This window comes from Telopea speciosissima, chromosome 10 (assembly GCF_018873765.1).
Source record: "Telopea speciosissima isolate NSW1024214 ecotype Mountain lineage chromosome 10, Tspe_v1, whole genome shotgun sequence".
Taxonomy (NCBI): domain Eukaryota; kingdom Viridiplantae; phylum Streptophyta; class Magnoliopsida; order Proteales; family Proteaceae; genus Telopea; species Telopea speciosissima.
In genome coordinates, this window is record NC_057925.1 from 59,088,559 (window position 1) to 59,100,339 (window position 11,781).

The 11,781-nt window shown below is 39.6% G+C and overlaps 1 protein-coding gene across 1 annotated transcript; it reads left to right on the plus strand.

The window, feature by feature from the left end:
- Positions 1-6,061: 6,061 nt before the first annotated feature.
- Positions 6,062-9,501, plus strand: LOC122642623 (probably inactive leucine-rich repeat receptor-like protein kinase At5g06940). Its single transcript, XM_043836154.1, has 2 exons — positions 6,062-8,468; positions 8,953-9,501. The coding sequence occupies exons 1-2, from the start codon at positions 6,167-6,169 to the stop codon at positions 9,342-9,344; spliced, it is 2,694 nt and encodes an 897-aa protein (XP_043692089.1). The 5' UTR covers positions 6,062-6,166; the 3' UTR covers positions 9,345-9,501.
- The last annotated feature ends 2,280 nt before the right edge of the window (positions 9,502-11,781 follow it).

Sequence of the window (11,781 nt, forward strand, 5' to 3'; positions counted from 1 at the left end):
TTAGAAGTCAAACTTAAAAATTTTAGGTGGAGGTCAGTTATGGAAACCAAATTGGCATATGATAACACAATTAACTTCCTTGATTCCTCATTTGTACCATAGAGTCGTGTAAATCAAACATTTCATGGCAGTGTGATTCTCATGGATTTTAACAGACTAGTAACTGTAATCTCATGTGTGAAGGAAAGAAAGGGCATTCATATTTTATGGTTTTGGTAAGAAGTCCTTGGAATTCAAAGATTTGTTGCCTGCATGGACACAGTCTATTGATGGATGCAAGAAAAGACCCAAAAGATTAAGGGCTCATTCCGTATGGTCAGTTTTTATTGCAGGAGATGTTTGTTCCATGGGATTTGTCTGCTGGTGAATCCCTAGGGATGGGAAAATGGTGGGTTTCAGAGGTTTCACAAGTACAGCAATACCGAACCCGATCTTATAAAGCTCAAGACAGTTTTATTTAGGAGTAGAGGGTGAAATGGATAACATCTCTCGCAATCTCGAAACCCCATCAAAATGCCATGTGGCAGATATAAGCATATAGCATTAAAAATCAAACCCCTTATCTCAATTATGGTAGAGTAGGGGTGTCAAACGGTCGGTCTGGTCTGGTTTAGGTTGGGCTGAACTAGTTTTGGGATGGTAATGGGCTAAATCAAAATAAAACCATCAAATCGAAGTTCAAATTTGGTCTGGTTCTGTTCGGTTTGGATTTTTCATATATATATATATATATATATATATATGGAAAATGTTCTCTGTGTGTACGTGTGTTTGTTTTTTTTAAGGGGGGGAAGATGACCTCCCTGCCCCTGAGATGCCAACGCACGCTCTCATTTGCTGCCACATGTGCATGGCCCCTGCGCTCCCCTACAGAGAAGGCTCCCCCATATATATAAATACACATACATTACAAATACTGAAATTAATGACCCCTTTACATGAAAGGAAGATGAACTGATGAAAGTTAAAAACAGTGGAAGGGCATAAGCAAACAAAACTAAAATAAATGGTCATCTTCACAAAAAGCTAAAGGGGTAGAGTATGGAAGGGAGGGTGGAGGAGCTGTATTATCATTATAGTTGTTTCTTTCTCCCTGGCAATAAGTAGATATTGCTATTAACACCAAATCACTCTCCCACTACTTCTCTTTGTCATCTATATGCTCCTCATGCCTGCTTTGGTCATCATCAAGACAAAATAGCCCCACCCATTAAATTTTCATGTCTGGGAACTTGGACTTCTTTTCTATGGAGACAAAACACAAACACCCATGCCCTTGTGACCATTCTTTTTTTTCTTCCAAGCCTTTGATTTTGATGTTGACTCTCAGTTTTTGACAAATTACTTTTTCCAACCTACCAATACCTAGATCCACTTGGAAACATCATTTATAACCTTTCATCTCAATTACAGTAAAAATAAACTATAATTTACCCACCTTAGTTACACCTTTTTCAAAAGATCAAGCAAATATTTGTGCATCTCTGGTTTTGTTTGGAAATTTCGTGGATGTCAATTCCATCTTGTTATGTTGTTGGTCACACATTGAAGGGTGGCATGAGAAGGGAATCTTTACTTGAGAAATCTCAAACCATGATCTTGTTGGTGACACATGATGACCTCACAGGTTATGTGATGCCTAATCACATGTCAGATGGATATTTCAAAGGGTTTTCTTGATGCTCAGGATCCAAGTGCACCATTCAAATAGGGCAGTGAGCTACCCTCACAGAAGTTTTATGAAGTTAGCAAAATTCTTCTTCTATTCTATCATGCTTTGGTGAGCATCTCTTGGAGAGAGATCACTTATTAATTGATGAGGATAGAATACCCTTTGTATTACCCAGTACTAGGGGTGCAAGTTTGGTCCTGTCGGGCCGAACTCGCCCTGGCCCGCCCTGAGCCCGAACAAGGGATGGGCTGAGATAACTGACCCTGAGGGCGGGTCAGGGCTGGAAATTGCTGGCCTTGAGTTAGGGTCAGGTCGGGTTAGGGTTGAGACCTCGGGCTGAGCCTGGCCTGTCCCAGCTTGACCCTGTTTTAGGTTATCCTATAATATATATATTGACATACTATATATATTATAAACTTTTAAACGTCACACATAATTTGTTATATGATATATTATATATGAAGATAGTAAGTCAATATATTTTATTATAGTGTTATTTTATGTAAAATTGATAATTTTCTCCCCTGACCCTGCCCAACTCAGTCCAGTCCATGCATCTCTACCTTTCCCCACTCCATGATTAGGACCAATCAAGGTCAGCCCGGCCCGACCCTGAGGGCGAGTCAGGGTTGGATTTTACAGGCCCTGAGTTAGGGTAGGGTCGGGCCTGGCCCCAGCCAAGGGGAGTCAAGGTTGGGCTGGGGTTTTGAAAAGCCCGGCCCAACCCGACCCTGTAGCAGCCCTACCCAGTACTTTAGCAATGTATGCTTGACTATATCAACATTGGATCTTTATTGGCTTAAGGTTGGGACTTGGGACTAAGGGTGTCAGTCGGTAGGTCGGTTCGGTTCAATCAGTTTTGGGCCGGTCTAATTTTTTTTATCGGTTTCCAGATTTCTATCTATTTTAAAAAACCCAAACCAAAGTTGAACCATTATGAGTTTGATTCGGTTTTTCAGCCGGTTCGATTGTTCCAACCGGGTTTCGGACTGGAATTTGACACCCTAGTTGGGACTTCAACATGACCCACCAATGCACAGTTTCCCCAATTCGCTCTCTTGGGCCATAAGTAAAGTTAGATCAAGTGGTCATAATAGTTGCTTGTAAACTTGATCAAAGATGATCATTCCTGCTTCTTTTTTACTCAGCTTCTCCACATTGTAATTGAGAGTTATAAAACTACATATATTGGGCTTACCGAGGAAGCATATAGCCTATGGTACATATCATTGGAAAGCCAAAAAGGAACTCAAAAAGCAGTTTCTATACGTTTTCTCATTTTTTTCATAAATCTATTTGTCAAAGAACTCTCAACTATTTCCTCTTTGTTCTCTTTTCCTTTTTATCTTTTATACTTAAATTGTGACTGATCTCAGAGAATAATAGTTAAAGGCACATTGGTCATTTCCAACCATCATAAGGTAACATAATTTTTGTAGGGATAGACATTGGCTGGGCCCACAATGAACCTAGTATTTGTTAATTTTTGAATATTTATGGTGTAGAGTAATTTTAATTTATGTTGAGGCTTGTGAGTCCATGGAGACCTCTCAAGGCAAAAATTTTTACTTTTCTTTGGAGGATGATTCCACACAGCGTTAGTATGGGGGAATCTCTCATGCCACACCAACAGTGGCATGAAGAAAAGGTATCATTTTTATGGGACCCAAAAATGATCATGAGAAGAGAGAACAATAAAAAATCTCACGTAAGAGAATGGTAGTGCATTGACATCGAAGTACGGATCCGGATCCTCTACTTCCATCTGCCTAATACTGCCATGCGCCCCACACACAAGCAAGGCGGAAAATACCAACTTACCTCCGCTCAGGCAAGGGTAAGGTAGTATTTTCCGCCTTGCTTGTATGTGGGGCGCACACGATAGTAGGGGTAGGCGGAAGTAGAGGAGCTCGATTGTCGAAGAACACACAAATGAGATGTGGCTGAACATTTTCATGTGAAGAGGAGAGAGAGAGTATTTGCCGAATTCAAATTGGTATTGGTAGAGGCCGATATCAATTCATGGCAGCTCAAAAATTTAAAAGCCGACTTGAATTGCTATGAGCTGATATTTGACCAATGCAAACCAATGTTTGATCGATACGGACATACAAGCCAATACGAACCAATCTGAGCCAATATTAGGCTAATCCAGACCAATACCGACTCCAATAAAAAAAAGTGCCATGTTCGGGACCAATATGGATTGTTATTGGACCCGACCTGATTCCTGTAACCATGCAGCAGATGAGGAGAGGAATCTTTATTCCCTTCAGTTCCCCAATTTCTCTAACACGAGGGTTGGAATGAACACTCTACCCCTGTTCAAATATTCTATCTGAGTGGGATCCACCACTTCCTATTAGAGGAATTGGAAATCTGAACCGGACAAGAAACTGGAGGGAAATACCCAAAAGTCCATAACATGTGCAATCGGAAAGCTTCTCCTTTTCAAAGGTTGTAATTATATTGTTTAGTTGCAATAAAGATTAACAAGTGCTCAGATTAGTCATTAGTGTCAAAAAACGAAAAAGTATAAAGAAATTAGAGAATCCTATAAAAGAGACAAGACAATTGAGATGTGACATTAAAAACGATTTTCTTGTTCCTGAATTCCATTTTTTCTGCAATATTAATGAATGACTCTCTGAGAAACACTCACCATTAAAATTAAAAGCTTTGAGATTCCTCCAAAAAAGTCAAATGGGCACAGAGAACTTTTCTCCTTCTACATTTTTAACCTTTCCAGTGTTTGTTCCTAACCTAACAAGGGGAATCTTTCTCTTCTTTTCTCCAAGATTTGAAATTCCCACCTTCATAATGCGTTTGGATGCAAATGCACGCCACAATGTGCGATCGAATGAGGTTCTTTCCTAAAATAAAATTAGGAAATAATTTTCTATCCGAAAGTGTGGCTTACACTAGCATTCTCATGAGTCTATTTCTCTCTTCCTCAAAACAAAGGATCAGAAGTGTTTTTTCATATGAGAAAGATAGAGATAGACTCATGAGCCACACTCCCGGAATGAGAACTTTCTCCCAATAAAATTCATGTGAAGAAAAATATACACTAACAGCGTGGCAATCTTTTTTTCATTCCAAACACACCCCCTGAAATGTCTCTGTTTTCATAAAATATCTGAGCTAGTGAGCTATATAATAAGAGGGCTTTTGACTTGTGTTTAGACCCTTGTCCTACTCTATAAAGGGTTCAAGACCCTATAGAGCGCCAGAGCCAGAGAGATTAACAAGTTAACCAAGACTTCGGTGTCCGTGTGACGAGGAAATTGGTCCAATGGTCTGACTCTTGTAAAGTAATTCGCTTTTTTAACTTTTAGCCTTTTTGATTCTTTGTTTTTCACTTCCTTCCAGGCCACAGAGCCCAGAACGGTCTGCGAAGAAGACGAATACAGCAGAGAACCCAAAGTCTTTAGTTATCCGCGCAGAGCCCCTAACCTATGCCGAACCCCCTTACTCAAATAACCCCATCAGCCCCACTCAGACAAACCATGGCCCACCCCGACCTTTCCTCATTTATTCCATCTTTACCGTAGGATTCCCTCGATATGCTAATTGCTCACACACCAAGAATCCGTGATCCCTCTACAACACTTTGGACATTGAGACCATACAAACGGAATATGAAACATGGTTGTAATTCGTTCAGAACGGATCAGTATCGGGTATTTAGCTCGTCTCCAAGGAGCCCATTATGCCCTTAGCACTGCCAGTCATTGGACTGTGTCACATACATCTTTAGACATGCGCTGAGATGTGTGCAGCACAACTCAACTATTGGATGGACCCTGACAGCACCCTGACTGTTGGGCTAAGATCAATCCCGAATATTGATCAGTCCGATACCAATCCACTGATATGGTCTAAGGATAAAAAGAATAAAAACTGATTTTTATTAAAATGCAGGGACAATTCTTATCCAAACCGATTCAAGGCAAATCGGATCGATATCAGCAGAGACCGATCCCGATCCGATTTCCAATTTTCCAATTTCCAATTTCCAATTTCCGATTCATTGGGGCCTACAACAAGGTTTCCCAATAAATATTGGCCACTGGATCACAATTGGTCCATTCAAGTGGCTCAAATCAGGCTCTCTGAATCAGACTCTTTAATGGTGAGGTAGGGCCAAAATTCTTCACACACCCAATCCCCAAAAAGAATTTTGTTTTGAAGTGAATGTTTATTCATTCCATAAATAGATAATTCAATTTTTTAATTCCATTTAATTTCATCATTTTTTGGGTTCCTTTTGTTGCAGACTGGTATGGCCAATTTCTTAAACACCCATCAGTTGTTGACTAATTAATTAGAAGTAGTTAGTTCTGTATGTATTTACAATCACTACTAGTCCTTGAGCACTGAGACCCATTTCAGTATTTCTCGGTCTTCAGTCTCGAGCTCTAAGCTTCTTCATCCATCAATAAGCAAAGGTTCTCTGCAACCTTTACAAATACTCTCCAAGATCATAGACCCATGAGCTTTCTCACTTACTCCATGGCTTCTGCCTTCAAATTTCCCTTCTTTCTGTTTCTCTTTTATCAAGTTTTCATTCCCATTTGGGCTTCAGATGATGCAGAGATTCTTCTTTCCTTCAAGTCCTCCATTGAAGATCCAATGAACTCTCTCTCAACTTGGTCCAACACTTCTTTCACCCCTCTATGCAACTGGACTGGAATAACCTGCTCCCCCAGCCCTTCTTTCTCAGTCACTTCTCTCAATCTCCAAGGCCTCAACCTTTCTGGCGAAATCTCCACTTCAATCTGTGAACTACCCAATCTCTCTTATCTTAACCTTGCTAACAACTTCTTCAACCAGTCCATCCCTCTTCATCTCTCTCAATGTGGTGCTTTGGAGACATTGAACCTCAGCAACAATTTCATATGGGGAACAATCCCAGATCAGATTTCTCAGTTTATGTCCTTGAGAGTGCTGGACTTGAGCAGAAATCGTGTGGAAGGGAAGATCCCTTATGGCTTAGTATCTCTAAAGGGCCTACAAGTTCTCAACTTGGGGAGTAACTTACTTTCAGGTATTGTCACTTCCTTTGTTTTTGGGAGCTTGACTGAGCTTGTGGACCTCGATTTGTCTGAAAATCCATTATTGTCGAGTGAGATACCTGCAGAGGTTGGGAATCTTGATCAACTTCAGCGACTTCTGCTTCAGTCCTCTGGTTTCCATGGTGAGATTCCTGATTCGTTTGTAGGTTTACGTCGTTTGGAGGTTTTAGACCTTTCTCAGAACAATTTAACAGGTGGGTTTCCTCTAGGTCTCGGTTTTGGTCTTGAGAATCTGATATCTTTTGACGTCTCTCAGAACAAACTATCTGGTTCATTCCCTTCTGGTATCTGCCGTGGAAAAGGTCTGATAAACTTCAGTGTTCATACAAATCTTTTAACTGGTTCTATAACTGATTCATTCGATGATTGCTTGAATCTTGAGAGGTTTCAAGTCCAGAACAATGGATTTTTGGGGGAATTCCCTGATGCATTGTGGTCATTGCCAAATATAAAGCTTATCAGAGCTGAAAACAATAGGTTGTCGAGTGAAATACCCGAATCAATATCAATGGCTGCTCAACTGGAGCAAGTTCAGATAGATAACAACAGCTTCATTAGTAAAATTCCTTGGGGCCTTGGCAGGGTTAGGAGTCTCTATAGGTTCTCGGCATCTCTTAATGGCTTGTATGGCGAGATTCCAGAAAACTTCTGCGATTCACCCATCATGAGTATAATCAATCTCTCTCACAATTCACTGATAGGTAGAATTCCTGAGCTTACAAAATGTAGGAAACTAGTTTCATTGTCTTTATCAGACAACAGTCTCAGTGGAGACATCCCTACTTCTCTTGCTCAATTACCGGTGCTGACCTATCTTGATCTTTCTGATAATAATCTCACTGGTTCAATCCCACAAGAGCTACAGAATCTGAAGCTTGCCCTGTTCAATGTCTCTTACAATCGGCTATCCGGTAGGGTTCCATCATCTCTAATCTCAGGATTTCCGGCTTCATTCCTGCAAGGAAATCCAGACCTCTGTGGACCAGGATTACCCAATTCCTGCTTGGAAGAAAGACCAAAGTCCATTGGGCCAACCAAACTGACATGTGTATTGATATCGATTGCTTTTGCTGCTGGTCTCATGGTTGTTGCTGCTGGATTTTTTGCGATGTACCGATCCTACAAGTTGAAATCTCACCGTGGAGCTTGGTGCTCAGTGTTCTATTATCCTCTAAGAGTCACTGAACAGGGTTTGATTATGGGAATGGATGAGAAAAGTGCCATTGGTAATGGAGGAGCTTTTGGAAGAGTTTACATTCTCAGGCTGCCAGGTGGTGAATTTGTTGCTGTAAAGAGGCTAATGAATTTTAAGAGTCAGTCTTGGAAAGCTTTGAAGGCTGAGGTCAAGACATTAGCTAAAATCAGGCACAAGAACATCACTAAGCTTATGGGGTTTTGCTATTCCGAAGATTCGATACTTCTTATTTATGAGTTTGCACATAGGGGGAGTTTAGGGGACTTGATTTGCAGGTCAGATTTTCAGTTAGAGTGGAGTATTAGGTTGAAGATTGCCGTTGGAGCTGCTCAAGGACTGGCTTATCTTCATAAGGAATACATTCCACACTTACTGCACAGGAACGTCAAATCAACAAACATCCTCCTTGATGCAGATTTTGAACCAAAGATCACAGATTTTGCACTTGACCGGATTGTTGGAGAGTCTGTTTATGTGTCATCCATGGCTTCTGAATCAGGGTCTTATTGTTACGTGGCACCAGGTACAGATATGCTCCAAAACCATTTCCTAAGCACTGAATAAATGCGATGCCTCAATAAACTCCTGTTAAATTTATTTTTGATCTTCTTTGTTGAATTGATCATATCCCAATTCCTCTATACTGCATTAACATGCAAATTCTTGTAAAACACTAGATGAGCTATGCTGCTACAGGGATCAATTGTTTCTGGCATTCTGTTTCAATTAAGCTATGCTACAGGGACCAGTTTTTTCTAAGATTCTGCTTTAGTTCTAATACATATGTCAGAAGAAGAAACATAAGGTGTCAAAGAGTAGTCTCATAACACCAATCTACAAATAGGACACTGAAAAGAGCATAGGGATCTAATAATGAGTTTTCTCCTTTGCACATTCATTTACTTGTAATGCTATGCTTCAGATTTAACTCGAATCAGTCAAACTGAGATTTTCATAAGGCTACTGTACAAATGTATTGACATACTGTTTCTGTTATTTGATCACAGAGCATGGATATATCAAGAAAGCGACTGAACAAATGGATGTTTACAGCTTTGGTGTTGTGTTATTAGAGCTCATCACTGGTAGACAAGCTGAGCAGCCAGAGTTTGGGGACTCCATCGATATCGTGAAATGGGTTCGGAGGAAAATTAATGTGGCCAATGGAGCCTTCCAGGTCTTGGACCGCAGGGTCTCCAACACATCACAGCATGAGATGTTGGGTGCTTTAGAAGTTGCCCTCCGCTGCACTTCCGTCATGCCTGAGAAACGACCAACAATGTTTGAGGTTGTTAGATCACTTCAGTCCCTTGACTCCAAAGCCCGATTCCATTCTGTATTTCCTGCTAGTGTTGAGTTATGCTCCCCTAACGAGCATTCAGAATCAAGCAGAGCTTAAACGGAATGACTTCCTGTGCACATTTTTTGGTTTTTGGGTTTGTAAATTCATCTCTGGTTCTTGTGTTTCAATTTTATCTGTTTCAGAATTGGTTTTTGTAATCAGTTCCAGAATCTCTCTGGGATTTTTATAAATAGTGATGCATTTTGTTTATATTGCTTCTGAGTGCCACAAGAGAGTTGGTGTTAGTTATCAGTTGTGCAAAAGGTAGTCAGTGCTATACTTGATTCTACATCCAAAAAATGCAATAAATGTCGATTGAGTATTAGGTAAATAACATTGCCACCATTGCTACCTCTTACTAGCTAAAAAGAGAGTTCATAGGGTCCAAAAAAGAAATTTTCAGGGAGGTTCCATCTTCCCTGGTGACTGCAATGTGTGCCTGCCCTTTGCAGCTAGGATGCAGTACTTGAATCCAATGCAGCATTGGGCATGGTTTGCCCACTATTTGGAGTCCATAAGTCAGGAGGTTTCTCTCACAAAGAAGGATTGCACATACTGTTAGAATTCTGTGAAAAGTGGAGAGAGTTCATTTGGAAGGCTATTAAGCTACATATGCTGCAAAGAGGAGATAATTCTTGTGGGTGAAATGAAGTTCCCATTCCCGAAAGTGCCATTCATTTGTGTTCTCTCTCATTCAAAGTGACAAGTTGTTAGAGAAAGGTTTCACATTTCCAATGCTGAAAGTTTCTATTCTTACAACAGATATCCCTTTGATCTGAAGTATAAGAGTTTCTGGAGTTCATTCTACTTCCAAGAGCTTTCCCTCTGCAATATTTAATCTCATGACTCAAGGCGGCTCTTCAGTTTGTACTGCATCATTGGGTAATTTTATCCTTTTGGGCCCTACTGATTCTTTTTCCAGAGCTAAATGTTAATCTGCTTCTTGTCTTAAAGCATAAAAAAATTAAACTCTCCTGATGGAGTAGGAATTTTGTCAAGATATCAAACCCTGAATAGTTAGGTTAGCAATTACAAGTTAACAAAGAAATAAAGCAAACTCAATCCCTCAATGAGATCTCAACATTTTCAAGGCTCTGATTGTACTGTTTAAGATTTTATCTTTTATGGTGAAACTTAGAGAGACTGAGAAGCCTTATCAAAGAGGAAGATTGAATTTCTCAACTATTTAATGGCATTGCAGGTTAGTCTGCTCTCTGGCATTATGCTTGGTCTCTCTATTTTAGTTCACATTTAGGAAAATTGAACTACATATTACCATCAGGTTGTTATGGCACTTTTAGCTTAATTTGATATGTTGACATAAGCAAGTTGTTATTAATTTTACCTATTTTGAGACTCCATTATCTGATTCATGGATTTCGAAAAGGAGCTCCTTTCACTTGAAAAAAGTAGCCCATTCCTCTGGTGCAGTTATTTTATAGCTTTGTCCATAGCTACATGTGGTAGCTGTTTCTTCTAGTTTTTTACAGAGCATTTTGAAGAAGTTGGTTTCTCTCAATCCTGCATGGGGTTGCAGATGGGAGACTACATCCTAGACATGAAGATAGCTTCAATCTACTTATCATATGCCTTACATAGCTGAGGACTGGATACTTCAATTCTATAATAGTAGACAATTTTATCTTTTGTGTATATCTTGTTGCTAGAGAATGGAAATTGTAGAGTGGATTGTAAATTTGACTATGATCGAGCAGATGATGATTAGGACAACATGTCCACCAAATGTGGGTTCTACCAAATGCCATGTGACAGTTTGAGTTCTAGATGCAGGCGTGATAGGAACTCCACTCCTACATTTAATACATTGTGCATGTGAAAACTGAAACCTATACAAAAGTGATGTAGAAATTGAAACATATATATGATGTAGAAAACAAAAGAACAAGTAATCAAATAATTACAACACAAATATATATATGGTTCGACAAGGTGTCTACATTTATGGTGATATGAAAGCGTCTTCACTAGAAATGGAGAATATGATTACAAACTCTCTTCCTCATGCCTCTCTATTTACAATGAATTCCTTGTGAAACTTAATAAACTCCATTGCTATCAATTTAAACCTTCTTGTATACCCTAAAAATTTTCCTCGAGCTCTACCGCCTCCTCTACAATGGAGAATGCTAGTTAGACTTTTTTGTCAAATTTATTTATAGATTTGATCATTGGATTGTAATTGATTATAACCATTAAAGACTAAGATACATGTTGTATATAGACTTATAGGAAATCAATTTAAGGTCCTCATTAAATTTTATTATTAATTATATTGATTTTATTATCAATAACCGATAAATGATCGAAACCGAATGGACCAATAGTTAAATCAGTCTCAATTTCGATTTTAAGGATCAATTAAATTGGTCGGTTTTGATCTGGCCCAATATGTGCTAGGGGCCTAGGTCTACCCGACCAAACGGGTGGACCAATCAAACTCAGAAGGAAAGGGAAATCAATGACTCATTTAATG

Bases quoted from the DNA above. Each gene is read 5' to 3' on its own strand.
- LOC122642623 (XM_043836154.1), top strand. From the start codon at position 6,167: ATGAGCTTTCTCACTTACTCCATGGCTTCTGCCTTCAAATTTCCCTTC. The intron at 8,469-8,952 runs GTACAGATATGC...ATTTGATCACAG, and splicing joins TTATTGTTACGTGGCACCAG to AGCATGGATATATCAAGAAA.